Genomic DNA, 27,117 nt, shown 5'->3' with positions numbered 1-27,117 from the left:
AGCTGAACAAACAGAGCGCAATCCAGAACTCAAATATATGCCCAGGGTGGAAGCTTCCAGAGTAACAGGCTGAAGTGAGTGCACCATCTGGTGGACACTTCACTCAGACACAAAGCAAGTACAAAAAACATCAGTTGAATAAAAAACACCAGTAGCGCTCCACCCTCTCACACCGGACCAACAAAATTACAGTTACTCAGAATAACCTCAGTTTCGGGCTTTTGTATCTTCATCTCTTGAGTGTATCCTTTGACGATGACACAGCTTCCTCCTCGAGAGTCCATCCATTCGCTTCCGCTTATCCTTTTCAGGGTCGCGGGGGGCGCTGGAGCCTATCCCAGCTGTCATAGGGCGAGAGGCGGGGTACACCCTGGACAGGTCGCCAGTCTGTCGCAAGGCTAACACACAGGGACAAACAACCATTCGCACTCACATTCATACCTAGTGACAATTTGGATTATCCAATTAACCTATCCCCACAAGCTGCATGTCTTTGGACGGTGGGAGGAAGCCGGCCCCGGAGGGAATGTTGACACACACTCCTCGAGAGTGTTGAACACAAATCTTTGGTGCTATGCAGCAAAATTACAAAAAGCAAAATGTGTTGTTTTCTAAGTAGTAACGGACTTCAGTACTGCTCACACACCTGGACTAAAGAAGCTTCTCGGACAAGAGGTGAAACGTCTTCAAGAAACCTGAAGAAGTCCAGACGCTTTTCTTCTGTTAAGACTACGATTGATGACTGAGAACCACAGACATACTTTACACTCAGTTCTTTCAATACTGCGGTAAAATCACCAAATTGGAGATGAGACACTTCATTTCTGGCTGATTTTGCTGAAGTAGAGCCTGAAGAAATAGAAAATATGGTTCAAATTCTTACAGTGTTGGCTGCATATATATTAAAAGTTCAGTATCTGGTTTATGCAGTGTACACTATATTATGCACATAATAGGAAAATAAATAGAATAAAGTTGCATTTTTGCAGATTTATAACATACCTTATATGCACCCAATAAATGTGTAATTTGACCAAGTGATCACATTTTCCTAAGCAATCGGTCCGTGTTCTGTCTTTATCACTTCATAGCCAGTGAACTTTCAGAAGAGCAAATGACTGAGGAAGGGAGACAAGACAGCGAAGGGAGAGTAATCTCAGCATCTGGCACGGTCGCATTTGCCTGCAGATGCTGGCAGCTGATTGGACGTCCTGGAAAGATCACGTAGGAAATATCAGATCGGCCTGTCAAATATGATTAATTACTAACAGCAGAGAAGCTCAGCAGTTACAGTGATATTATAAACAGGCAGTGAACTCAAACATTAAAGTAGACCGCTGCTGCCAGTCAGGTACAGGCCACTCAAATTAGCAATATATTAACATGTATATCACATATAATAGATTTGATATAATTACAGTGCTTGTTCTTAAAATGGAAGAAACTGAAGGAAAAAAAATCACCATTGATTTATCACGAGGAGGTGATACGACTGAAAGAGTAGAGAATGTAATTTTGATGTCAAAGCGACCATATTTGACACAATAACACAAAATGAAACATGAATGAAAGTATGCTTGCTGTGACACATTATCTCACTCTGTGGAGGCTGTTGCTTCCATTTCAAACTAACAGTAATGTTGGATATTTCTATTCCAGTGCTGCACAAAGAACAAAAACTGAGGAAAGTGGGATAAATATGTCTCTTTTTGTGACTTGAAATGTGTATAATTTATCCAAAGTCACTGCACGTTCATATTTATATATCTACAGTAAAGTATTATAGGAAGACCACTACAGAGGGCCACAAGCTCCACTCTGTCCCTGCCACCCTCAACCCCACCCAGCAAGAAAGACTCTTCTATTTGAAAACTAAAAGGCATTTGAGGCACATGTGCATTTGAAGTATATTACAGCTGCATTATTGTACTTGGAAAGAAAATACAACCTAGTCTGATTTTGCACTTTGCACAGTGCATATTTTTCAAAAAGTTGAATAAAAGAAAATTGTTATTTTCCAAATATTTATTCACATGTTTTTCAAATTTTACAGATTCCTTGATGTTTCTTGATCTCTGCACAGCTTCTCACTGAAACTGGCTCTCTTTAAGTGTGCAGTATGGCTCCTGCATGATTTAAGAAATAATCACTACTATTTAAGACCTTTTTAAGACCTCAATAAATAAAACTTAAAATGGAATATTATTAATGCATCTATATCTCAGGTTTCTGAAACAGTCCTGGTAAGATATAAAGCGGTTGTGATGGCATGCCACACATGGTAAGTTCCACACCTCATCACCCGTTGATTCACTTTAGTTTAATTTACAGTCACTACTTTAAAATATTCTATTTATTGTTCAATATCGTTTCTTTGTTAAATGTATTCATTTTTCCATCACACCTTCCAATGTTTATATGGCGTGCACACATATTAACCTTGCAAGGTCAAAGTTCTGTTTTATGTTATATTAATACATCTTTCTTTGTTTGAGTTACCTGGGGGTTGGTGTCTCCTCCTGTCTGGCAAAAGGTGTGGCAAAGGGCTGGGAGACCTGAAGTACTGCTGACAGCCTAATTGGATTGCACCACATGCTTCATTGCCTGGGGGGTGTTTCATGTTTGTTTAAATGTTTTGTATTAGTTGGTTATATGGCAGCCATCTTGTTTTCCCCCGTGTGTGTCATTTGGTTTAGCTAAACCAGTATTTAAGTCCCCCTGTGTGTCATTTCAGCAGGTCAGTTTACCATATGTTTGTTTGAGGTTTTGTTAATTATTATCTTGAGTTTAGTCTGTTGAGTTGACCTCTTTTATTGGTCTGCCTGTTTAAGTTTTGGCTTTGTTAAATATATTTTCATATTTTTGGGTCAATAAAACCCGTTTTTTGAATTAAAACCACCGGTGTCCTTTATGCTTTACTGCTTGGTCCCTGACAATTGGTGGCAGCAGTGGGATCATCCAGTATTGGACACAGGTCTTTTTTCTTTTTCTTTTTTTCTTTCTTCTGTTTTTCCCCATGAGGAGGAAGAATGCATCGTGGTGGCAAGAATGAAAAGAAAAAGGGATCTGCTCAGCAAACCTGCGAAGAGGAGGAAAATGGAGCCTCAGGAGTCACTGAAGTTGTGGAGAGAGTTGAAAAGGAGCCTACTTTGTCTGATCTAGTCAATATGCTACATGCTCACATGGAACAACAGGACATCCGGGATGCAAAACAGAGTGAGTTAAATGCACGACAAGAACAGCGATTTTAAAGCCTTTCAACATCAGTTTAGACTTTTGCAGTCAGAAATCCAAGTCAGAACATCACCATCAGATTCTGCAGAAGCTCGCTCTGAATCATTAGAGTTTGATATTCATCCTTCTTCCTCTGTTCAGCAGGCCCAGGCTGAACCAGTTATGACTAATTCCAATCCAGCCATTTCACCAGCATTTCAGTTTCCCCTACAAATAGAGGGCAGATTGGAAAGATTAACTGAAGCTGATGATATTGAACATTTCCTGATCACATTTGAACATATGGCTATAGCTTATCGATGGCAGAAGTCAGATTGGGTTTTTCATTTGATACCCTTTGTTGGGGGAAAACTCTGTAAAAAAACCCAGGAGAAATAAAGACACAATGAGACAAGATCACTTTTTATGCTTTAACGTGCACACGGGTAAGCTGTTCAGAACAACTCACAACGTGTACAGAGGCTGGGCACTTTTTATAGGAAAGACAGTGAGAACAGGATAAGAAAATACAAAACAGATAAAATAAACAACTCCATATGTGGCGCTAGTCTCGTCAGCAGAGAGCTGTGAGAGATAAAACAATCTAAAACAATATGTCCCAGAAACAAGATGTGTTTGCTGGGAAAGTCTAAAAAGATAATTCTAAACTAATCTAACCATAGGCAGAGGGCAGACAAAAGGCATCTTTGTACATTTAAAAGAAGGTAAAGAAACATAGAATCATTTTTCCTGTAACACCCTTGCTTACTGGTAAAGCTAGAGGTGCCTATGTTCACATGGACATTGATGATTCATTAGACTATGATAAAGTGAAATCAGCTATTCTGTCAAAATATGACATTAACCCTGAAACATATAGGCAAAGATTCAGATCCCTGGACGTTCAACCAGATGAAAGCCCTCGTGAGCTATATGCGAGACTGAAGGAGCTTTATGGGAAATGGATCCAGCCAAAGGGTAAAACTATTCATGACATTGGTGAAACTATAATCTTGGAGCAGTTTCTCAGAATGTTATCTCCTGAGCTTCAGGTTTGGATCAGAGAACACAACCCTGGTTCAGCAATGGAAGCGGCTCGGTTAGCTGATGTTTTTGTTGCTGCCAGAAAGAAGGGGCAAGCATGGAGCCATAATGCATGGAAGGTATCGAGGGACACCCGGAAGATACCTCAGCAAAACCATCTGGATTCAGCAAATACAAGCACCAGTAAGAGCTCTCAGTCTACCATTAGACCACCAAAGGCCTCTGGTAAGAAGCTCATTTGTTATCTTTGTGGATTAGAGGGCCATACAAAACCTATGTGCCCAAGAAATTCTGCTAAAATGGTGCAAATGTGTTTTGCTCCTCGTTCTAATGCTGATCCTGAGCAGGAGAGTGACAAATCCATCAAAATGAGCCAGATTGAAGTGAATGGGGTTCTACTCAATGCCCTTCTTGACTCTGGCAGTTCTCGGTCTCTTATTCACTCAGATTTTGCCCCACCTAATATTGTTCGCACCAGTGATACAATTTCAATCTGTTGTGTCCATGGAGATGAGAAAAGATATCCGACAGCTGACATCTACATTAAAGTTCAGGACCAGATGTATCTGCTGAATGTGGGTGTTGTGAACAGTTTGCCTTACTCTGCCGTGTTAGGGCGTGACCTTCCTGTGCTTTTTGATTTGTTGGAGTCTGAGCAGACTGAGGAGTGCAATGTAGCTGTTACCAGAGCTCAGGCTAAGCAAGTCAGTACCCACTCTGAGACCCTGAGTGCCCTGCCTTTTTTTTTAATGAGGAGTTTGAGACAACTGTGGTGAAGCCACGGAAGACCCGCAGACAAAGAAGGCAGGAGAAATTCAAATTTTCACCTGTGGATACACTAACAGACGCTGAGCCAACACCGTCACCCCTAGGGTTTAATATTCCAACTGAAATTGCTGAACTCCAAAAATCTGATCAATCTTTAATATCTCTTTTCCGGAAGGCCAAAGAAAAGGAACCTGGAGTGGAGCAGGTTAACAGTGAGTACATCTTGCAAAATGACATTCTCTATCGTCAGCAGGGGTCGGTGCTGCAGCTGGTGGTTCCCCAGAAGGTTAGAAACGCCATTCTCACCTTAGGGCATTCTATTCCGTGGGCTGGCCACCTTGGTAAACACAAGACCACAGCTCGCATCAAACATCATTTCTACTGGCCTGGTCTTAGCAAAGATGTGGCTCAGTTTTGTAAAAGTTGCCCACAGTGTCAGATAACATCTGCTAAAATCCCCCATAGAGCTCCACTCCAACCTCTCCCTGTCATCGGCACTCCTTTTGAGCGTCTTGGAATGGATATTGTAGGGCCTGTTGAGAGGAGCAAAGCAGGAAATCGTTACATGCTTGTTGTAACAGATTATGCCACAAAATATCCTGAGGTGTTCCCTTTAAAATCTATAAAGGCCAAGCCCATTGCATTTTGTTTAGTGCAGTTCTTTGCAAGAGTTGGGTTTCCACGAGAAATACTAACTGATCAAGGCACTAACTTCATGTCTACTCTGTTAAAGCAAGTTTATCAGTTGTTGGGCATCCGGAGTCTGAGAACTTCACCATACCACCCTCAAACTGATGGGCTGACAGAACGGTTTAACCAGACATTGAAACAGATGCTCAGGAAGTTTGTCAACGACAGTGGTAACGATTGGGATCAATGGCTGCCATATCTACTCTTTGCTTATAGAGAAGTCCCCCAAGCCTCCACAGGTTTTTCACCTTTTGAGCTGTTGTATGGTTATGAGGTTCGTGGCCCTCTAACTCTGTTAAAGGAGATTTGGGAGGGAGACAAGGTGGAGGGGGGATCCAAGAACATTTTGTCTTATGTCATTCAGATGAGAGAACGGTTGGAGAAAATGGGTGAACTTGCTCAATCACATATGGTGGAGGCCCAGCAGCAGCAGAAGTCTTGGTATGATAAATCTGCTCGTCAGCGTGCGTTTGAGCCAGGACAAAAGGTGCTCGTGCTCCTCCCCAGTGACAACAACAAATTGTTGGCAAAGTGGCAGGGGCCATTTGAAGTCATGAGGAAGCTGGGACCCACCACATATGAGGTGTCCACCCCAGGGCAGTTGCGCTCCAGCAAGGTCTTGCATATAAACCTTCTGAAGGAGTGGGTGGAGCGTATTGAACACAAGGCGGATGCAATGCTCATACGGCGAGTGCCTGAAGAAGATGAAGCAGATGAGCAATATCTACCACCTGCTGGCTCTCTAGATTATGATCTCAGCCATCTCCCAGAGGACAAGCAGCAGCAGGTGAGAGAAATGTGTAAATCAGCAGTCTTTCAAGAGAATCCAGGGAGAACTGACATTGTCGAACATGATATTGTGGTACGAGAAGGTGCCTCTGTGAGACGATTAAGTTACAGGATCCCAGAACGTCTGCTGCCTTCATTGAAGAAGGAAATCGATTTGATGCTATCTCTAGGGATCATTGAAAGATCTAAGAGTGAATGGTGCAACCCTGTGGTCTTGGTACCCAAAAAGGATGAGAGTATGAGGTTCTGCATTGATTTCAGGTACCTGAACTCCATATCCATGTTTGACTCCTACCCGACACAAGAATTGATGATCTACTTGAACGTCTGGGAAAAGCAAGGTACCTGACCACAATAGATCTGTGTAAGGGTTACTGGCAGGTCCCACTCACTCAACGGTCCAGAGAGTTCACAGCATTCAGAACACCATGGGGGCTTTTCCAATTTACAGTCTTGCCATTTGGACTACATGGAGCTCCAGCAACTTTCCAACGGCTGATGGATCAGGTATTACATGACTGCTCTGACTTTGCTGCTGCTTACTTGGATGATATTGTTATCCACAGCAACACCTGGGAGGAGCATGTGGAACACCTGCGAACTGTTCTGGACCACCTGCACTCAGCTGGGTTGACGGTGAATCCGTCAAAGTGTGTTTTCGCCGCTGCTGAGACAGAATACCTGGGCCATGTCATCGGCAAGGGGGTTATCAGGCCACAAGTCAGCAAAATCGAGGCCATGGAATCATCCCCCCTGCCCCAAACAAGGAAGCAGCTGAGATCCTTTCTGGGCATGGCAGGTTTCTACCGTCGTTTCATCCCTCAGTTCTCCAACAGGGCAGCTCTGCTCACAGACCTGACGGGATCACGTTCCCCCAATTACATCCAGTGGACAGAGGAGGCAGTGGCAGCGTTTCATGACATACAACAGTCACTAAGTAAGCATCCGGTTTTGTACAGTCCCAACTTTGATGAACCATTCATATTACAGACTGATGCTTCAGATCGGGGCCTGGGAGCTGTCCTCCTTCAGGAAACCATGGAAGGCCGCCATCCAGTGGCTTACATCAGCCGGAAACTGTTTCCACGGGAAGTTCGGTATTCCACAGTAGAGAAGGAGACCTTCAAGTGGGCCCTGGACTCCTTCCGCTACTATCTACTGGGAAGAGACTTCACCTTGGAAACTGATCACAAAGCACTACAGTGGCTTGAGCAGATGAAGGACACAAATGGGCGAATTACCCGCTGGTACCTGGCCTTACAGCCATTCCGATTCACTGTCCACCACGTACCAGGCAAGGAGAACCTTACTGCTGACTATCTCTCTCGCTGTTCCAGCGAGAGCTCTGAAGAGGGGAGGTGTGTGATGGCATGCCACACATGGTAAGCTCCACACCTCATCACCCATTGATTCACTTTAGTTTAATTTACAGTCACTACTTTAAAATATTCTATTTATTGTTCAATATCGTTTCTTTATTAAATGTATTCATTTTTCCATCACACCTTCCAATGTTTATATGGCGTGCACACATATTAACCTTGCAAGGTCAAAGTTCTGTTTTATGTTATATTAATACATCTTTCTTTGTTTGAGTTACCTGGGGGTTGGTGTCTCCTCCTGTCTGGCAAAAGGTGTGGCAAAGGGCTGGGAGACCTGAAGTACTGCTGACAGCCTAATTGGATTGCACCACATGCTTCATTGCCTGGGGGGTGTTTCATGTTTGTTTAAATGTTTTGTATTAGTTGGTTATATGGCAGCCATCTTGTTTTCCCCCGTGTGTGTCATTTGGTTTAGCTAAACCAGTATTTAAGTCCCCCTGTGTGTCATTTCAGCAGGTCAGTTTACCATATGTTTGTTTGAGGTTTTGTTAATTATTATCTTGAGTTTAGTCTGTTGAGTTGACCTCTTTTATTGGTCTGCCTGTTTAAGTTTTGGCTTTGTTAAATATATTTTCATATTTTTGGGTCAATAAAACCCGTTTTTTGAATTAAAACCACCGGTGTCCTTTATGCTTTACTGCTTGGTCCCTGACAGCGGTCCATCATTACAACAGTCCCTGCATAATCATGCTCAGTGCTTTCTTTTGCCACATAACAGGAAAGTGAATCTAAGACAAGGGATTCATGTTTATGTGTGATTTTCACCACTTTCTGGGCTTCAGCCAGTTTATTGGTTATATTCAGTTAGAATGTCATTGGAGCTAATAGGGGATTGCATTGTTCTGTAACACAGTAGTAATAACGTACTAATTTGAGAAATCACCTCTCACAACTACACTTAGAATTCACATAATGAGTCAAGGTCACTTAAAGTGACTGTGGTAAAAGTTATTTTTGCAACAGCTGGTGGAAATACGACTATAACAATACTAATAACACACAGACTATATGGGCAGTTCTAGTTATCTAGTATTTAATAATGTTACTGTTTTCTTACACCCCATGGCTTTCACTGTGCTTTGTTAATCAAATAAAAATGATAACAATAATAAAGAATACAAAAAAAGGAAAATTAGAGATGCTAAAGATTAGACATACAGTGGCATGAAAAAGTGTTTGCTATCGTCTTGATTTCCTATTTTGTTTCAGATCATCAAGTAAATTTAAATATTAGACAAAGATGACACAAGTATGCAACACACACTTTCTAAATGTAGGTGTTTATTACTAAAATAGGAAATAGGAAATCAGGAAGGGGGCAAACACTTCTTTCACACGACTGTATGAACTGTCATGATGTGACTGTTTAAGAGTATTTTTACTGTTTTTCTTTTTCTTGTTAGTCCACACACACACACGCACACACACGCACGCACGCACGTATATATTAGTGATGTCAATAGATTGAAAAAAAATTATCTGATTAACTGATCTCACAATTTTCTATAATTAATCGCGATTGATCACAATTACTTGATCAATAGTCTGGCTGTAATTACATTTTTTCAACTTTATTTAAAAAGCTTGTAACTGACATTTATGCAATATAATGAGTAAATGCAGAATAAACACAAAGAATGTTAAATGCTTAAATTCAAAGAGAATTTGAACAGTTTTCCTTTAGCACAGGCTCAACTTTTAAAAAGCCTATATGCTAATAGGGAAGTATACACTGATATATAATATATATATTAGTGCTGTCAAACAATTAAAATGTTTATGCAGACTGATCACAGGGTAACTGTGGATTAATTTTGATTAATGATTAAACATCATTTATTTTTATTCTATATTAACCACATGCTTACACTAACCAGTCCCCGGCCTCCTTCCTTTTGCTTAGCATACATGCTCAGGGTCAGGAGCTCTTTGTCTTGATGTCAGTGGCTTCTATCTCCTCCTTTGGCCAGTTTTTTTTTTCATCCCATCAGGGTACCTGATGTACAGGAGGTGACTGATGAAGGCTCCATTCCATAATCTGTATCCGTAGCCAGTCTTGTCAGTGATCTCACTGAGGGGTTTCAGGCCTATGCAGAACAGCAGTGGGGACAGAGCATCTCCTTGGTAGATCCCACACTCGATGGTGACTTGTGCTATGGGCTTGGAGTTGGCCTCTGTGTTGTACGCCACATCCCCACTGAGTTCCTGATGAAGGCTCTCAGGGTCCTGTTGATCTTGAATAGTTCCAGGCATTCCAGGTTCCAGCTGTGGGGCATTGAGTCATAGGCCTTCTTGTAATCAATCCACAGGTTGGTCAGCCTGGTCCTGCAGTCTCGGCTGACTGCTCGGTCTACCAGCAGCTGGTGTTTTGCGCCTCTGGTATTCTTGTCCATCCCTCTCTGTGCCCTGCTTTTGTATTGAGCCATGTGCCTGTTCATCTTAGCCGACACAGCAAATCAGTTTACCAAAAGCACCTATGCAAGGCCTAATTTCTATATTGTGTGAGTCCCAGCTCCGGGATTGCACATTGCCCAACTAATGCTGCACCTGAGCCAGTTAACATAAAAGCAAACCCAAATGCAAAAGAATCTGTTTTAAAATGCAACTCTTACTCTAAAATAAAGCAGTGAAGAGCAACAAAAGGAGAAAAGGAAAACAGTAACACAATCTCATGTGCAGCCTGCTCTGATATAAATTACATGTCAGTGCATAAATAACACATTTTTATCTGTTGAATGTATTGAATTACCACACCTCCAACTGACTGCTATGTTTACTACACAACTTAATTATTGTCCTCTTAATCACTACTAAAAAGCAATGTACAATAAACATCAGACACATTTCATCAAACTTAATTAAAAAGAGCTGACTTAAAAAAAGCATCTGTACCTTGAATCTCTGCTGTAGGGCAAAATAATCACAATGCGTGTGAATGGCAGCTAAATCTAAAGAGAGAAGAAGAGCACTTGCTGCTACTTCCTCCCTTTGATCCCTTGTGTCCTAAAGCCTTCCCCATTACATCTCAATCTATTTCCTGACCATGTTCATTCCACCTTTTGCTCCTTATATTTCTGGTTTTGTTTTCTGTCGTAGCAGATCCACCTTTTTTCCCCTTGTCTATCTGCATGATCCACTTCAACACTAAACTGTGTTACACAAGGTGCACGAGCACACAGGTAAGGTTAGGGAGAGGCCGGTTGTGTTAAGAGATTTAATTGGGCAATCTACTGTCAGTAGTAAAACTGAACCAGTGGGCTGCTGTCAGTGCTTAAGGGGCTTTCACGCCATCCTGTAAGCTGCATGATTATAACAACAAAGAGGAAAAAAATTATATTGACCAATTGGCCCAGTGCGTAGGCCCACCAGGCAAATGCCAGTTTGTATGCCAGATTTCCAGCCCCAGTTACAAACCAATGGTAACAGCTGGTTGTGGAAGAAAAAAAAAGTGAAAATGCACTTGAACAATCACAATGAAGCCGTGGTAAGAACACAGCTGCATTACTAAATATTAAGAAAAATAAAACTGCCCACATACTCTGTTCTTTATTCCCAGTCAGTAAATCCACAAGCTGTTGTATGCAAAAGTAACTTTTACCTCATTACTTTGGAGTTTAATGCACAAGAAGAAAACCAAACACCTAAAGATCTTTGAGTGCCCCCTACTGGGCTATTTCGGTTTGTGCAGAGTTGGACAAAATCCAGCATAGACTTGTTTCCTGTGTAGGAACGAACTGTCACAGAGGTGGAAGCTGAGAATAGTGTCCAGCTGCTGCAGCATCAGCATAGAGCAGCTGATGTACCAGCTGACTGTTGCAGCATCACTGTATGCCACAAGTCCTGCACACCTCTCTTTAATTTGGAAGCTCATCATTTAGCCTGGAAAATAGTTTGCTGCTTTATAAAAAAGAAGTTGTTTTGTTAGTTGCAAGGCACTGTAATTATGAGGCAACTTAAAGGTTTGATTCTAGAGGAATGGATGTGATCCTCTCTTACTGTATAGAAATAACCTCACTTCCAGCATTCACACCACCACCTCTTTACACTGTCTGATTCTGTAATATAGCAGCTACAGTGTATGGCCATCATGCTATCAAGTTAAAATACTGGAATCAGTTTAGTTATAACTCTCACAAAGGACATCCACCCAACCTGTAACTTTTTGTCTGTTACAAAAACAAATGACACTGTTAACTCCCTCTGCTTTGAATTCAAAAGAGGTCATTATTAACACGATTTAAATTAATGCATGTATTAGGAGTAGGTGGGACAATATGTAAGAGTTATATTTAACAGGCTGTACATTGCTTTAATTATTGGATTTTTCATCTGATAAGCTTTTAAAGAGAAACTGGAAATTTCTGAGACCCCCAAAAATGAAAGTATCTCACCTCCCTCTCTGAATAAAATTGGAATAGTGTGTGGATGATGGTGACGCGTATTTCTGATGTAGTGTCCAGATCTGCGGCACAGATTGTTTCACTTGATGATAAATGCAGTATTAGCAGTGTCAGCTAAATTTTCCGGTAGTGTACCGGAAGACGGTTGTGCCAATAGCACGTAGAAGCACATCTGAGATAAGAGATGAGTGGATAGGAGCGTTTCTCCTCTGAGTCTGTTCGACTGAAGATTCCACACGCAGTCAGAAACGAGACAAGTCAAATCGGGTTTCTGCTACTATTTTATTTAATTTGTTCAGTACTGGAGTTTCATGGACTAAACAATGGCACACCACTGCGTTACAGTTTCTCTCTTTGGATACAACCAACTAACACAAACGTTAAAATTATTCCTCTACAGAATGGACTAAAGTACACATACACAACCTCTGTTTCTATCACAGGCACCCAGCACAAAGACTCACACAAAGAATCAGTCACGCAGCGCACACGTTCTGTTGACACTCATAAACCACATTCATACACCCACTCACAACCGAATACATTCTCAGAAAAAAACAATTATAAATTTTTAGAGCATTTCATATATTTTCCATAACACTCATAATGAACAGGACCCACCTCAAACAAGAAGGAGGCCGTACCGCAGTATGGAGCTGAATATCTAACAAAACGACTAATTTGGGAAATTACACAATGATTTTGGTGAGAACAGCCTTGAGGACACACTGTATTTCCACATGTAGCTGTCTTACAGGGATGATTCTCAGCCAATGCAAAAATAGATTTTTTATTTTCCTTACTTTAAAAAAAAAAAAAATTTAATTCTGGACAAAAACCCTAAACTTTGACCAGTTTATCCCAGGTGAGTGCCATGCAGGACCATACTGCAGGTTTTGCTTCAGCCCATTAATTACAAGTAGTTCACAAAAATGCATACTGTTTTTCAAAGCAAAAGTCTTTTCATTGATTTCCTACCTTCTGGTTTCATTTCAGAGCACTATGAAAATCAACTTTCAGACTTTAAAAATCCATCATTGTAGTTTTTGTAATATCTTGTATTGTGGCGTACATTCAAGAAAATGTGTTTTTGGAACATCAAAGACAAACATGCTGGTCACAGCTAAGTAGTAACTAACGAGTTTGTACCATCGATTCTAATAGATCATTGAATTGGTTTCTGCGCTGTTTCTGATAATGACTTGGATCCAGAAAATGAAACAGTTACATTTTATTGACTGCTCCTTCACGTGTTGACCCAGTAATTTCATTGAGGACAAATGGCATTCACTGGCTAACAGCTAATGCAGCACACCCACTAACAGAGACACATACACATGATACATAATATAGCCACTAGCTGGCTCATCCTAGCTTTCCTTAGCTTTAAAGTTAGCTAGTAATACTGTTGACACTGAGGGAGCATCAAGTAATACTTTGGATTTTATCTGCGACATTCACACTGAAGTCACTCCACAGACTGTTACAGGCAATGCAAATTTGAAACTAAAAGATCTGAAACTGTTGAGTAACTGTGCTCTGAGTTTCAAAATGGTCCATGCTAGCAAACTGCACGCCATGCAAGTTTATATCAAGTAAAGTTAACTGTCATAGTGCACTGAAGGTTTCGTAGCTTCTACTTTGAAAAATACTCAGCAGTGATTTGTGTTTGAGAACAAAAGTAGCAAAACCATCAAGGTGGTAATTTATTTGAACGTCAGTGTGACAAGCTCCAATTTAGCGATGGCTATCCCTTATCTTCCTTGTGCCCAGCACAAAGACTAGAATGACACAGGTAACAGGACATTAGTCTCTAAAAAAATGTCAGCACTGATAAGGGATTTTACATTTTTACCATCAGCATGCATGTTGTTGAACAGAATTACACACAGATAAGTTCAGTGAAGCTGTAGTTGCTACAAACGCTCGGGCAAGAGATGCTTCTCTTTCCGACTGCGCCACTACATTCACCTTCAGACCAACACTCCACTCACTCCTGACTCGCTTTTCAACTCCAGTCTCAGTGTGCAGATGTAGAGTCCATCTTCAATATGCGGTATAGGAGTTTATATATTAGTAACAATGGGAATGACACAGAAACGTTTAGTTTGTTATAAAAGAAAAGTATAGTATACTCACATTTCCTGTTTAATGGAAAAGTGCGCATCTGTTTGAAGTCATTTTAGAAACTTGTAGATATTGTGATGTATAATGCCATCATGCAAGAAGCGTTTACAGAGACACTTCTTCTCTCTGGCAGCTATATAACGTATTTGAGGGCTAAAGTAGGACTGGGGGAGTGGAAACACGTACTGTAGCGATGGCGGCATGGCTGGCTAATCCAGCGCTTGCACTGTATTTCTATGCGTTTCAGTTTATTCTACAGTCGAAGGCTTTGAGATGCTTCAGCCTACCTAACTCTCTCTCTCTGTGTGTGTGTGTGTGTGTGTGTGTGTGTGTGTGTGTGTGTGTGTGTGTGTGTGAGGGTAACTGCAAGCTACAGAGTGGAAGCACAGGAGACACAGCTGCTTCTTTTTCCTATCACCACCACACCAGGCACATAACACAAAAAGGTAACAAAACATGTAACTTAGATCCTTTCCCCTACAGTTTAAAATATAAAATTCAAGTGCAATGAAAGTTCCAAATACTAGTTACACCAGGTACATTTCTCTATAACGTAACAATCTGTTACTTGCAGGTAGTTTTATCTCATCTCAAAATTACAATGTAGATTTTGCAATTTGCCCAATTTAATCTTTCCCCAGTGGATAAAGCATCACTGGAGTGGAAGGATTTAGATGTCACCACTTTAACATTTCTGATTTAAGTGCACTGATTGTTTTCTCATCTCTGTCTTGTGCACGACAGGGCCAATAAAGAAATCCAGTTCAGGCTGTGCTCTGCGTGGGCACCTGTGTATGTCCACACGCTTGTTCGCAGATCATTTTTAAAACATCTGCGCGCCCCTCTGCAAGTTCCAAAATGTTCAGTATAAATATTAAAAAAGGACATAACAACACAGAAAGCAAATAGGAAGACTGTAGAATACAGTTGTTAGAGAATGTGCAAACAATGGGAAATGACTGTGAGAAAAGAAGAAACAGAGTTTGACCGATATATTGGGTAGCTGATGCTGGCCTTTTGTTAAGTGCTGCTGTGTAATAGCATGCGGATTCAGACTTTTAGATGACTTTAGAGTTTTTTAATATGCATGTTTTAAACAACAGCTACATGTTGATAAATTTGCTTTGTTTTTGAGTTGGATGAGAAGATGAGGTTTTGTTAAAGCTGGAGTAGGCAACATGTTTGCCTGTGTTGGTTATGTTCTCATAACCTTGGAGGATTTTGTATTTGAAGTAGTCTGACAGGGAATAACACCCTTGCACCTTCACAGGGTTCTGCATTCGGGCTTTAGTCTAACTCTTAGCGAGAGACGTACAGTTGCAGGTCTTTTTACGCCTGATCAGCTAGACTATAAAACAGTACAAAGATGGAAAAGGTCATGTTGTAAGCAGAATACAGTGGAGGAATGGATTACGGCTGGTTAGCCTAGCACTGACAGACTAGGAAAGACTAGTCGATAGACCGAGTCGTCTTTTTTCCACGAAGCTGCGCATAATATTTCAGTTTTTTGGCGGTGGGCATGGGGGTCTCCCGCAGATGAAACAAACTGACATGTGGGATGTACCATTACCTACAGGTTGGGACACTGCTGTTTCGCTGCACATCCTCCACTTGATTACCACTTTATATACATTCTATAAAACATTCAGAGGAAGGAAATATTTGCCAGATGATTTTACTAAATTACCATAGTTACTGTACTGTTTCTGCTGAAAAATATGTATTCATTGTTACTGCCAGATAAACCCTTACTCAGATAGCATGCCTGTGGTAATTAACAGTTCAGTGCAAAATCTCCAAATTTAAGAAAGAATATATCAATACAATATACAGTATAAAAATATAAATACTGGCCTTCAAAAACCTCTATCGGTCAAACCTTGTACAGAAAGCTCCATTGTTAGTGATGTCTTACGAGTTAGAAAGCTCAAATATACATGGATGAATAGACAGAGGCAGGGCAGAAGTGGGATGGGGGTTTGGGTTACATTTAGTTTGCTGGATTTGGAATGATGCAGGATGTCAGGGTTGTTGACCAGGACCGCAGACGGGCCTGTCTATTTGTATGGTCGTAGGAACCTGGAGACTTTGGAGCGCAGCAGCTTGATGAAAGAACGAGGGAACATCTCTTTGGACTCTGCTGCTGTGTACTTGAAATAGTTCTGGGGGTGAGCCAGCACATCAAATAGGGCTTTTATCAGCTTCTTGTCCTGTGGGGAGAATAAAGATACAAAGACTGTCAGCATACTGGACCCATCTTATGAGGTGATGACTTTTTTTTACCTTATATGTTAGTGTGACCTTGGAACAAAGATCAGCTGGTAATATGATCACATTACATGCATACCTTGAGAATCTCCTGGTGATTCTCAGAGGCGTATAGCCTGCCATCCCGCACGATGTCTTCTATCAGCTGCTGGTAGTCCTCTGCAGCATAACAGGGTTAAATCAGTGGGTGAAAATACACAACGCAGTGAAATAAAAAGCTGTAAGATTGTTTAAGGTTGGCTGTCGCTGAACTGCGATGAAGCTGACTCACCATCGTAGGTGACGTATGGAACTTGGAAGCCTTTGCCGCTGTTCCCCTCGTTGGACTTGAACTGGATCCAGAGCTTACGGGAGCGGGAGGTGAAGGCGATGGGTCGCTCGTAGGTCTGACACGTCTCGTAAGTGGTGATGGAGGTGGGATGGGCTGAAGACACAGCACACAGCACAGTTAGAATCTTCTAGAGCTTGTTTTTCTTGGAGCATGTGGAATGACCTAAAGCTCTAGAAAAAAAGCTGATCTTTAAATCGGTCCAGTCTGAAATGAATGATAAACAGTTCAGGTGTGACAGCATGACATACTGTGCCACTGGACACATGTGCATGTCATGGCAGCGTCATTAAAGTCACTGTTCACAGGTAAGCATTTAGGAAAGAACCACAGTGCCATATACTTTCTTACAGGCACTGCCAACCCTACCACTGTGCAACAAACACAAGCAGGCACACTTTTGCATCTTCATTTAAAGAAACGTGAAGTCAACGCGTTCATCAGTTCTGTACATTCATATTTCTGTTTACCGCTCTTCCTCATGACCAGCACGTCTCCACATTCATCCTCAATGGGGAGGAAAATCTCTGGCACCACAATGAGGATGCGTCTCTTGTGTGGTGGATTTATCATCCACACACAGTCCACGTTGGATGGGTAATCTCCAGGGTAGTTAGGAGACTCAATGTAGCCTGTGTACTCTCCCAGCTCCCCTCCGCACACCTGGTCTAAGGACAAAATTGTAGAAACCCTTTGGAGTATTTAAACCAATGCCAACAATATTGTGATATACTTCTCATTATCAACCACAATGGGTAATAGTGGGCAGCTTTACTTTTGCACTGGGAGACGTTGGTAGCACCATCGAAGTCGGTGGTGGTGTTGCCCGGGCAGGTGATGCAGTAGTTCTGGCTGGATTCTGACTGGTAGGTGCCTGCTGGGCACCGGATGCAGCGGTGGGTACTGGAGTTGTAGTAATGCCCGGGAGCACAGTGCACTGAGGAAAGGTAAGGGGTAAGTGTGCACACAGTACAACTCTATTAAAGAGCAGACACACAAAGAAAACACTGAACCGCACACTCACTAAACAAAATCAGTTTGCACCAAGTTCCATCTCAACACATCTGAGCACTACTTTATGGCCCCTTAGTTATGTGGCTTTATTAACCCATTAAAGTGACAGCATTGTGTCATTCAGACAATGCGCTCCTTTATGATAGTGTTTACCACAGATTCGATCAAACGTAACCAAACATTAAGAGAACGAGCCACAGTGTGAATCAGCTAAACGCATCATTAATATTCTCATTTGCTAGTGTCGTGAAATTTTCCAGATATTTCGTCTTAAACGCAAGAAGTTCAGCATAAGTCTTATTAAAAGGAAACAAACAAACAAAAATAGTGGTTTTCATCCTCTAGGATCATCAATGGATGAACATGCTAAATTTCTAAATACACTTTACTTATCTCAGTGTGGACTGACCTGAATACATGACAACAACCAACAATCTCTCCACACATCTAACAATAAGACAGCCATCAAACCAGCGGCAGCTGGCCGCAGGGTTTAGGACAGTGGCTGAAGCAAAAAGAAGTTTGGTAAAGTCGTGAAACAAGACTTTGATCAAATGTTTCTGGCACACTGTCAGGGAACTCCGTCCTTACTGGTCGCCTCTGGCACTTCTATTTTAATTGTGTTGTTTATTGTTGTGTATTATTTGAACTGAACTTGCACTATAAAAGCAATTCTGACAAGTACCTTCAAAATAAACCACAAAAAGAACAAAAGACACACCTCTGGCCTCACAGTCCCTGAAGGACACAGATCCTTCATACTTGGTCATGAGGCCTCCTCCACAGGGGAAGCACAGGACACGGCCTGGTTCTGGCTGGTAGAAGCCCAGCGCGCAGGGCTGGCATGGGCGGAACCCATCATCAGAAAAGTGACCAACTGGACACTGACCTGAGGGGATGATAGAGGAGAAACTTTCTTTTTGGTTTTCATTTCTTCTTTCTACAACATTAATATTAATATCCAGATTTTCTGACATTATAAAATGGAAACAATCTCAGTATTAGTGAGGAAAAAATGGGATAGGGAATTACCTCCACACTGGGATACATTCTTGGCACCAGCGATTCCCTGTCCTTCAGTACTGGGACATGGCTCACAGGAAAGTTGTCCCACCGTGTCCTGGTATGTACCAGGGGGACACTGGACACACTGCTCTTGCTCCCCACTATAAAATGTCCCCACACCACAGCTCACTGAGAAGAAATACACAAGTTAGATCGATAGATCCTGATGAAACAGTAACACCCAGTCAACTCTTTCAGCTGCAAACATACCACACTTTCCATCTCTGAGGACTTGTCCTGTGCTGCAGGTCTCAGCACCCTCTGCCGCCTTAGGTGGCTTCTGGGCCACTTCATATTCGGTCCCAGAGAACTGGATGTAGAACTGCTGTTTGGTGATGGACTTTCTGAGTGTCCTCATGGCACTCTGCAGCCTCTGCTTCATTCTCTCCCGCACACAGTCCACGTTACACGACTCTGAGGAAACAACATTCAGACCACATTTCGATCATAAATATTTGATTTCTCTGTAGATTTAATGTTTTTGTGTCGATTATATTTAAAGCAGAGTTAAGAAGGATCACCACACCTGAGGCATCTTCCTCCTTCATCTCCATCTCAAACTCAGCGGTAATGTGTGAAACCTCCTTTGAAGGAGATTTGCGTCCTCGCCGGCGCTTCTTAGATGAGTCACACTTGAGGTTGACAAACGTTACCTGGCAGTCATCGGTGCAGGGGAACTGGCCTCCTTTCAGGCAACCAAAAACAGTGAAGAAGATCAAATTTAGAGTGGGCTATAAACGCCAGTATAATATCAGTGCCAGATGCTGCTGTTTAAATATGACAGTTCATTACCTTGGATGTTCTGCTTGGATACGTCTCGGTGTTTCTCCTTGTTGCGGGGCTTCAGGTGACACTTGGCATCTTTGATCTTAAACCTGGCCTTCTGCTTGATGGGTGGTGCCAACGTGTCTATTCATACAGAACAACATAAGCTGTTACCTCAAGATCACTTTACAAATCAACTCTTTATTTGATCATTTATAGGACGCTACAGCCATCACATAACTGCTCATTTGCTATTTGTTGCACATTTGTTGTGTGTATAATCTCAGTTGCTTGTTTGTGGTCTGGTTAAGTGTGTGAACAAACTCAGAGTGAAAAAGAGGCAAGTGAAGAAGAACTTGCTCAGTGCATCATGGGAAGCCCCCAGCAGTTTACTGCAGCATTTAATTAGAGCTATTTCGTTATATTTGGTAACTCATAACATATCCTGTTCTTTCATTTTGTTACTCTCTGCCTCCCGCTCTACTTTTGGAAACTTTAGTCACCAGTAAACCTGCAGAGTAAACTCCTCTGTTAGTATAATACACTGAGATATGACAGGACCTGATCATTCAAGATTTTAAGCTAAATTCCAAATTCAACAGGAAGGTCAATGAAGAGACAAAAACATAACAGAAATGTGGTCTCAGGCCAGTTAGTAATCTTGCATGTAGTTGTAAATTATGCTTATTTATGTATGGATTATTATGTATTTATGGATGGATGTTGTATTTTCAGTATGTACCAGCTACTGCCTCCTAACTACCTGCAATTAAGATAAGTGCTAAAATAATAAATGCTACCAGAATTTAATGAGTAATTTGTGTAAAAACAATTTCTCAAGTGGAGACGAAGCAAATCCAGAATAATATTTTGTAGAGTCAGTACATGTGCAGGGAGCATAGAATCCCATCACTGATCTGCACCTACTGTGTCCCATTATGTTTACTGTACCGGCACAGGCGGGTAAAGCCGTGGTGACGTTCCTCTTCTGAGGAGGTTTACCAGGCTGGACGGGCACTCCGCAGCTCAGTGTGTAGCTGTTCTCTGAGTCTGTGAGAAACAACAACGCAGAACAGGATTAAGTGACCAAAGAAAACCAAAACCTGATGATGAGAACAGGTTAGGACTCTCGTTGTATGTTTCATAGGATGGCCAAAGGCACAGTTGTCAGCATTATTAAAACAAGTTTGGTAGATGTTTAGTGGTATAAACAAAAATGTGACCTTTGATTGTGAAATGAAGACCCAGATGAAAGATCTATGAGCCATGCTTTTCTCTGTTAATACACGTAGAGACAAAGATGCATTTGGACGGGGAAGTGAGGGATTAAAAAAGAGCCCGGGCTCCTTTCAGCCACAGGAATTTACATGGCTCATTCCTCCTTAAATTAAGATGTACTCATAAAAGACACAAAAACAAATATTTCACTTCATGCCTGAGAGCGATCCATCATTCTCACACAATAGCTGCCAAGTAAAACGAAGGGACAGCCATGCTGTGGAAAAATTGGCATGATCAAAGAATGCAATCGATTTACAGATGTGTGTTAAGTACTATTGCAGGAGGAGAGGCTGGGGTGCCAGCAAAGAGGAAGGATGGGTGAAGCCAACAAAACCTCTCAGAGTGAAAAACACATCAGTCTGAGCACAGAGGCCCCTGAAGAATCCACAAATATGGCACTAAAGAGCGCAAGCTTCATCAAGAGGGGAATGGCACAGACAGACCACCAGAGGGCAGCAACACATGCTGCACCAGAGCAGCACAAAGGACTGTTTCCAACATACAGCTACAGAGACAGAATAAAAAAACATCGATGGCAATCAACATGTTAATGTAGAGATTTTACTGTTGTGCTATATAAATAAAACTCTATTGAATTACTGTTAATTAATCTTTAGTTTTTAGGATTAGTTATAGATTAGATTAACAATTAATCATTTTGAAGCTACAAATGAAGCTGACAGCAGGTTAACAATTGCTCTCTCCTTCCTGTCTGACTTTCTGCAAACTTGTTTGTGATCCTTCCTGTTTTTAATACATATTCAGTGCAGGTTTGCTTTGGGTTTTCTTCATTTTTTCAATCAGTTTCTTTACAGATTTACAGATTCCAGATTCCAATTACACATTTATTTGCACCAAACAACCATTTAATGGACTGGAAAAAAAAATGAAGGCATGAATATAAGTTGTGTCAGCATTAAACATTTGTGGTCGACAGATGAAAAGGAAAACCCAAAAAACCAAGCTCCTACATATAGAACACGTCCTGGTACGAATCTGAACATCACAGCCCCAAAAGTTCACTGACAAAAATAGAAAAATATATGATTAATAGGAAACACTGTTCTGCCATGAGACGCCAACATGAGTGTGTTTGTGCACACCTGCGAGGAAGAGGGCATTGGAGGGGCAGGACAGTGAGCAGACCTCAGCTCCTCCGCTCTTGATGCAGGTTAGCTGGGCTCGCGGTGCTGGCTTCCCATTGGGCAGACATTTCACTCCCTCTGAGGAGTACAGAGTCATATCACTTCTGTTGTGTGATCTGTCCACCGTGCCTCGCACATTCACAAATGTACACACAGGTGTGTGTGGGCTGGTGCTTACCGATGCAATCTTTCTTGTTCCAGTGGAGTTTCTGTCCGGGTGGACACACACACTCGTAGCTGCCCTGGGTGTTTATGCAGCCGTACTCACAGCTGCCGTTGTTGATGCTGCACTCATCGATATCTAAGACAAAGACAGGATTACAGCACGTGCGTTGGCATTTCACTTTTCAGCTTTCACGTCTAATGGATTTTATGCACCGCGAAGGAGAGGCGATTTGTACAGGGTGTATCCCACCTCCCACCCTATAATAGCTGGGATGGGCTCCAGGCAAGCGCCCCACCCACACCCCCTCACTCCCAGCACAACTCTTAACTGGATAAACACTTAGGAAAATTGATGGATTGAGTTATGCAACACTCGTAGTGCTCTTTAAGGGAAGGTTGCAGATGAATACGGCTTAAAGGTCATTTTAGACTCTGTCTATTGTTTCAGGTTAATTTAGCAGCAGTTATACATGGACTTCATCCTGGAGTTTCATTCTGTGTTCTTTGGGTTATTTAAATCTCTCCCTCTTATTATTTATATTTGAGGGTATTATTGGACAGGCCCTGCTGGCGACCTGTCCAGGGTGTACCCGCCTCTCGCCCTATGACAGCTGGGATAGGCTCCAGCGCCCCCCGCGACCCTGAAAAGGATAAGCGGAAGCCAATGGATGGATGGATGGTATTATTGGACATCATGCAGTGGAAATGAAAGGAAAGAGAAATGAGTTAGGCTACGTTCACTCTGCAGGTCTTGATGCTCAATTCAGATTTTTTGATCAAATCTGATTTTTTGTCTGCTCGTTCACACTACAAATAAAATGCGACAGCAAACGCGCTCTAGTGTGAACGCTCAAAGCGGCCGCATGCGCAAAAGAAGACGTCACACACAACGCGCTCTGTTTAGACCCAGAGCAAACAGTATTGTTTGACTGATGGCCCTTAATATAAAGACTTCGGACTTTACGTTTCCCAATTTTGCTTTAAGTTATTTTGTTATTTACATAATAATGTAATTAACCTAATAATGATCCTTGTTGCTGTTTCAGAGGAGCGCTGCTTCAAAGGATAGCTGCAGATTTCTGTCAGAATCTGCAGATTATACAGTACAAATAAAATGTTCACGTTGTTCCCAACAGTTTCACTGGAGGGCCAGGAAGCGTTCACCATGTCTTCTCCGGCGCTGATAATTGGCGTCTGTCTCGTGTCAGTGACGTAAAAGACGGATTTAATGCGACATGACCATCAAACAGCAGTTGCTTTCTAAAACATCACATATGTATCGGATTCAGGACCACATATGAAAGTGACCCAGGTCGGATTTGAAAATATCGGATTTGTGCCGTTCACACTGTCATACCATGATCAGATAGATGGTCGCATAGGGTCAAAAAAATCGTATTTGATGCGGTTTCACCTGCAGTGTGAACGTAGCCTTAGAGACCAGCCATGTACCAGCACCCTAGGATTAACGGCCCTAGAAGACACTAAACTCCGCCCACAGAGTACAATTTACTTACAAAGTTCTCCTTTCCAAATCACATATCAACCCGAAATCTTGACTAAGTTTTACGTTTTACATTTCTCAAGGACTCTTTGTCCATTTTACAAGTCTTTTCATTGCCTCAAACTGTAGAGAATCTAGCCTCTCCCTACTGTACATGCGTAACTGCCTCTTAGGTACATGTGATATCTAAAGCTGCTAAAGGTGAAAACATCTGCCTTCAGAACACCAAAGCGCTTCAGTGTTGTCACTATTTTTTCCTGCTTTCACTTGAGTGTTATTAGCTTACTTCTGTGCTTAGATGTTTCCTGTGTCTTTAGTTCTCAGAAGCTTCTTGGATGAGGTGAAACGTCTTCAAGAACCTTTTCTATCCAGGCTCCTTGGACAGATTATAAATTGCTACCTTTTCAAAAATTAAATGACCTTTTTCCATTGCTGTGTGATTCAGTTCATGCCCTTTACAGGTACCAGCAGAGTACATGCATCGCCATGACCTTCAGTATACAGGGAGTGCAGAATTATTAGGCAATATTAATATCAAAGCTGAATGTTTTTGGAAGTAGTTTTTAGTTTGTTTTTAGTTTGAGCTATTTTAGGGGGATATCTGTGTGTGCAGGTGACTATTACTGTGCAGAATTATTAGGCAACTTAACAAAAAACAAATATATACCCATTTCAATGATTTATTTTTACCAGTGAAACCAATATAACATCTCCACATTCACAAATATACATTTCTGACATTCAAAAACAAAACAAAAACAAATCAGCGACCAATATAGCCACCTTTCTTTGCAAGGACACTCAAAAGCCTGCCATCCATGGATTCTGTCAGTGTTTTGATCTGTTCACCATCAACATTGCGTGCAGCAGCAACCACAGCCTCCCAGACACTGTTCAGAGAGGTGTACTGTTTTCCCTCCTTGTAAATCTCACATTTGATGATGGACCACAGGTTCTCAATGGGGTTCAGATCAGGTGAACAAGGAGGCCATGTCATTAGTTTTTCTTCTTTTATACCCTTTCTTGCAGCCACGCTGTGGAGTACTTGGACGCATGTGATGGAGCATTGTCCTGCATGAAAATCATGTTTTTCTTGAAGGATGCAGACTTCTTCCTGTACCACTGCTTGAAGAAGGTGTCTTCCAGAAACTGGCAGTAGGACTGGGAGTTGAGCTTGACTCCATCCTCAACCCGAAAAGGCCCCACAAGCTCATCTTTGATGATACCAGCCCAAACCAGTACTCCACCTCCACCTTGCTGGCGTCTGAGTGGGACTGGAGCTCTCTGCCCTTTACCAATCCAGCCACGGGCCCATCCATCTGGCCCATCAAGACTCACTCTCATTTCATCAGTCCATAAAACCTTAGAAAAACCAGTCTTGAGATATTTCTTGGCCCAGTCTTGACGTTTCAGCTTGTGTGTCTTGTTCAGTGGTGGTCGTCTTTCAGCCTTTCTTACCTTGGCCATGTCTCTGAGTATTGCACACCTTGTGCTTTTGGGCACTCCAGTGATGTTGCAGCTCTGAAATATGGCCAAACTGGTGGCAAGTGGCATCTTGGCAGCTGCACGCTTGACTTTTCTCAGTTCATGGGCACTTATTTTGCGTCTTGGTTTTTCCACACGCTTCTTGCGACCCTGTTGACTATTTTGAATGAAACGCTTGATTGTTCGATGATCACGCTTCAGAAGCTTTGCAATTTTGAGACTGCTGCATCCCTCTGCAAGATATCTCACTATTTTTGACTTTTCTGAGCCTGTCAAGTCCTTCTTTTGACCCATTTTGCCAAAGGAAAGGACGTTGCCTAATAATAATGCACACCTGATATAGGGTGTTGATGTCATTAGACCACACCCCTTCTCATTACAGAGATGCACATCACCTAATATGCTTAATTGGTAGTAGGCTTTCGAGCCTATACAGCTTGGAGTAAGACAACATGCATGAAGAGGATGATGTGGACAAAATACTCATTTGCCTAATAATTCTGCACTCCCTGTATAAAGCACAGCCCTTACACAGCAGGCTGGATTTCCTGTGTGTCTTGATGCCTTTCTAGCACACACAGCATTGTGTTTTTAGCCTTCTGTCAGATTAGAGCTATTGTGTCACGCATTAGGGAGCCTCTGCACCCACGGCTCTGCCAGTACTTTACCAGCTGTACTTCCTTTGACGAGCATTAGTACTGGTCAAAGGAAGTACTAAGCACTGCACACTGAGATCACCCCATAGAGCCTGTCATCTTTGACCATCACAACAAGCAAACACATCATACTGAAGAGCTCACTGCACATCTTGGCAAATGGCCCTGTTACAGATTATTAATGCTACTCACTTCTGCTGTCATTGTTTTGATGTTGGGGGATTTCTGTAATTTCCAATGAAATGTGATTTGTCTAACTCACAAACGGACTTCATTCATAGGTCTTGTTCTCTTGTTGCTTTTTCTTCTTCTCTCAGCTGCTCCCTTTAGGGGTCACCACAGCAGATCATCCCTAACATATCCTCCTTCACTGCATCCATGCATCTGTGCCTCCCAGCTCTATATTAAACACCCTTTGCCCAATATATCTACACCATCTCAGCCTGGCCTAGTTTCCCCTCTGATATCCTCATTTCCAGTCTTGTCCATTGTGGTCACTCCAGCTCCGTCAACTGTGCCACCTCCAACTCTACCTGCTGTCTCTATGTTTCCTTTTCTTTGCACCTTTACACAAACGAACAGATCCTATCGATTGTCTAAGACTAGATAAAAACTGTGTTAAAAAGTCAGTTTCATCATCTTGTTGTGTTTCATGTATTCTTCTCTTTCTCTGGGAAATAAATCTGAGCTGACACTCACCTCCACAGTGAGTCAGACCGTACAGGATGTATCCTTTGTTGCACAAGCACTCAAAGCTGCCAGGGTAGTTGATGCATGTGTGATCACAGGTTCTCTCAAAGGAGCACTCATCAATGTCTGAGAAAGACCGAAAAGACACAACAGGTGAGGAGGAAATGAGTCAAAGTAATACTACAGTGTAATAATACAGAATGTCTTCATTCACTCATTTCCCCATTCATCTGGGCATGCGTTCTTTGAGCCAGCATCCACCCCTCTAGCATACCTGGGAGGGTCTTACCAGGTCCATCAGCTGTCAGGCATTGCTCTCTCATCCTCCCCCTTTACAT

The 27,117-nt window shown here is 42.0% G+C and overlaps 1 protein-coding gene across 3 annotated transcripts in view; it reads right to left on the bottom strand.

The window, feature by feature from the left end:
* Positions 1–12,549: 12,549 nt before the first annotated feature.
* The window catches only part of scube1 (signal peptide, CUB domain, EGF-like 1), a 123,432-nt gene continuing 108,864 nt past the window's right edge, over positions 12,550–27,117 (bottom strand). For all 3 annotated transcript variants that reach the window (XM_082511606.1, XM_082511607.1, XM_082511608.1), the window contains 14 exons: positions 26,789–26,905; positions 22,458–22,580; positions 22,238–22,357; positions 20,805–20,903; positions 19,881–19,997; positions 19,615–19,773; positions 19,299–19,502; positions 19,056–19,217; positions 18,745–18,912; positions 17,785–17,946; positions 17,480–17,677; positions 16,953–17,105; positions 16,761–16,840; positions 12,550–16,623 (listed from right to left, as the gene is read on the bottom strand). In XM_082511606.1, coding sequence (XP_082367732.1) covers positions 16,471–16,623; positions 16,761–16,840; positions 16,953–17,105; positions 17,480–17,677; positions 17,785–17,946; positions 18,745–18,912; positions 19,056–19,217; positions 19,299–19,502; positions 19,615–19,773; positions 19,881–19,997; positions 20,805–20,903; positions 22,238–22,357; positions 22,458–22,580; positions 26,789–26,905 — 2,015 coding nt within the window. In that variant the 3' untranslated portion in view covers positions 12,550–16,470. The remainder of the gene's footprint in view (positions 16,624–16,760; positions 16,841–16,952; positions 17,106–17,479; positions 17,678–17,784; positions 17,947–18,744; positions 18,913–19,055; positions 19,218–19,298; positions 19,503–19,614; positions 19,774–19,880; positions 19,998–20,804; positions 20,904–22,237; positions 22,358–22,457; positions 22,581–26,788; positions 26,906–27,117) is intronic.

This window comes from Aulonocara stuartgranti (assembly GCF_965226115.1).
Source record: "Aulonocara stuartgranti genome assembly, chromosome: 17".
Taxonomy (NCBI): domain Eukaryota; kingdom Metazoa; phylum Chordata; class Actinopteri; order Cichliformes; family Cichlidae; genus Aulonocara; species Aulonocara stuartgranti.
The sequence above is the reverse complement of the archived record's forward strand: the minus strand, read 5'-3'. Positions and strand labels throughout refer to the sequence as shown.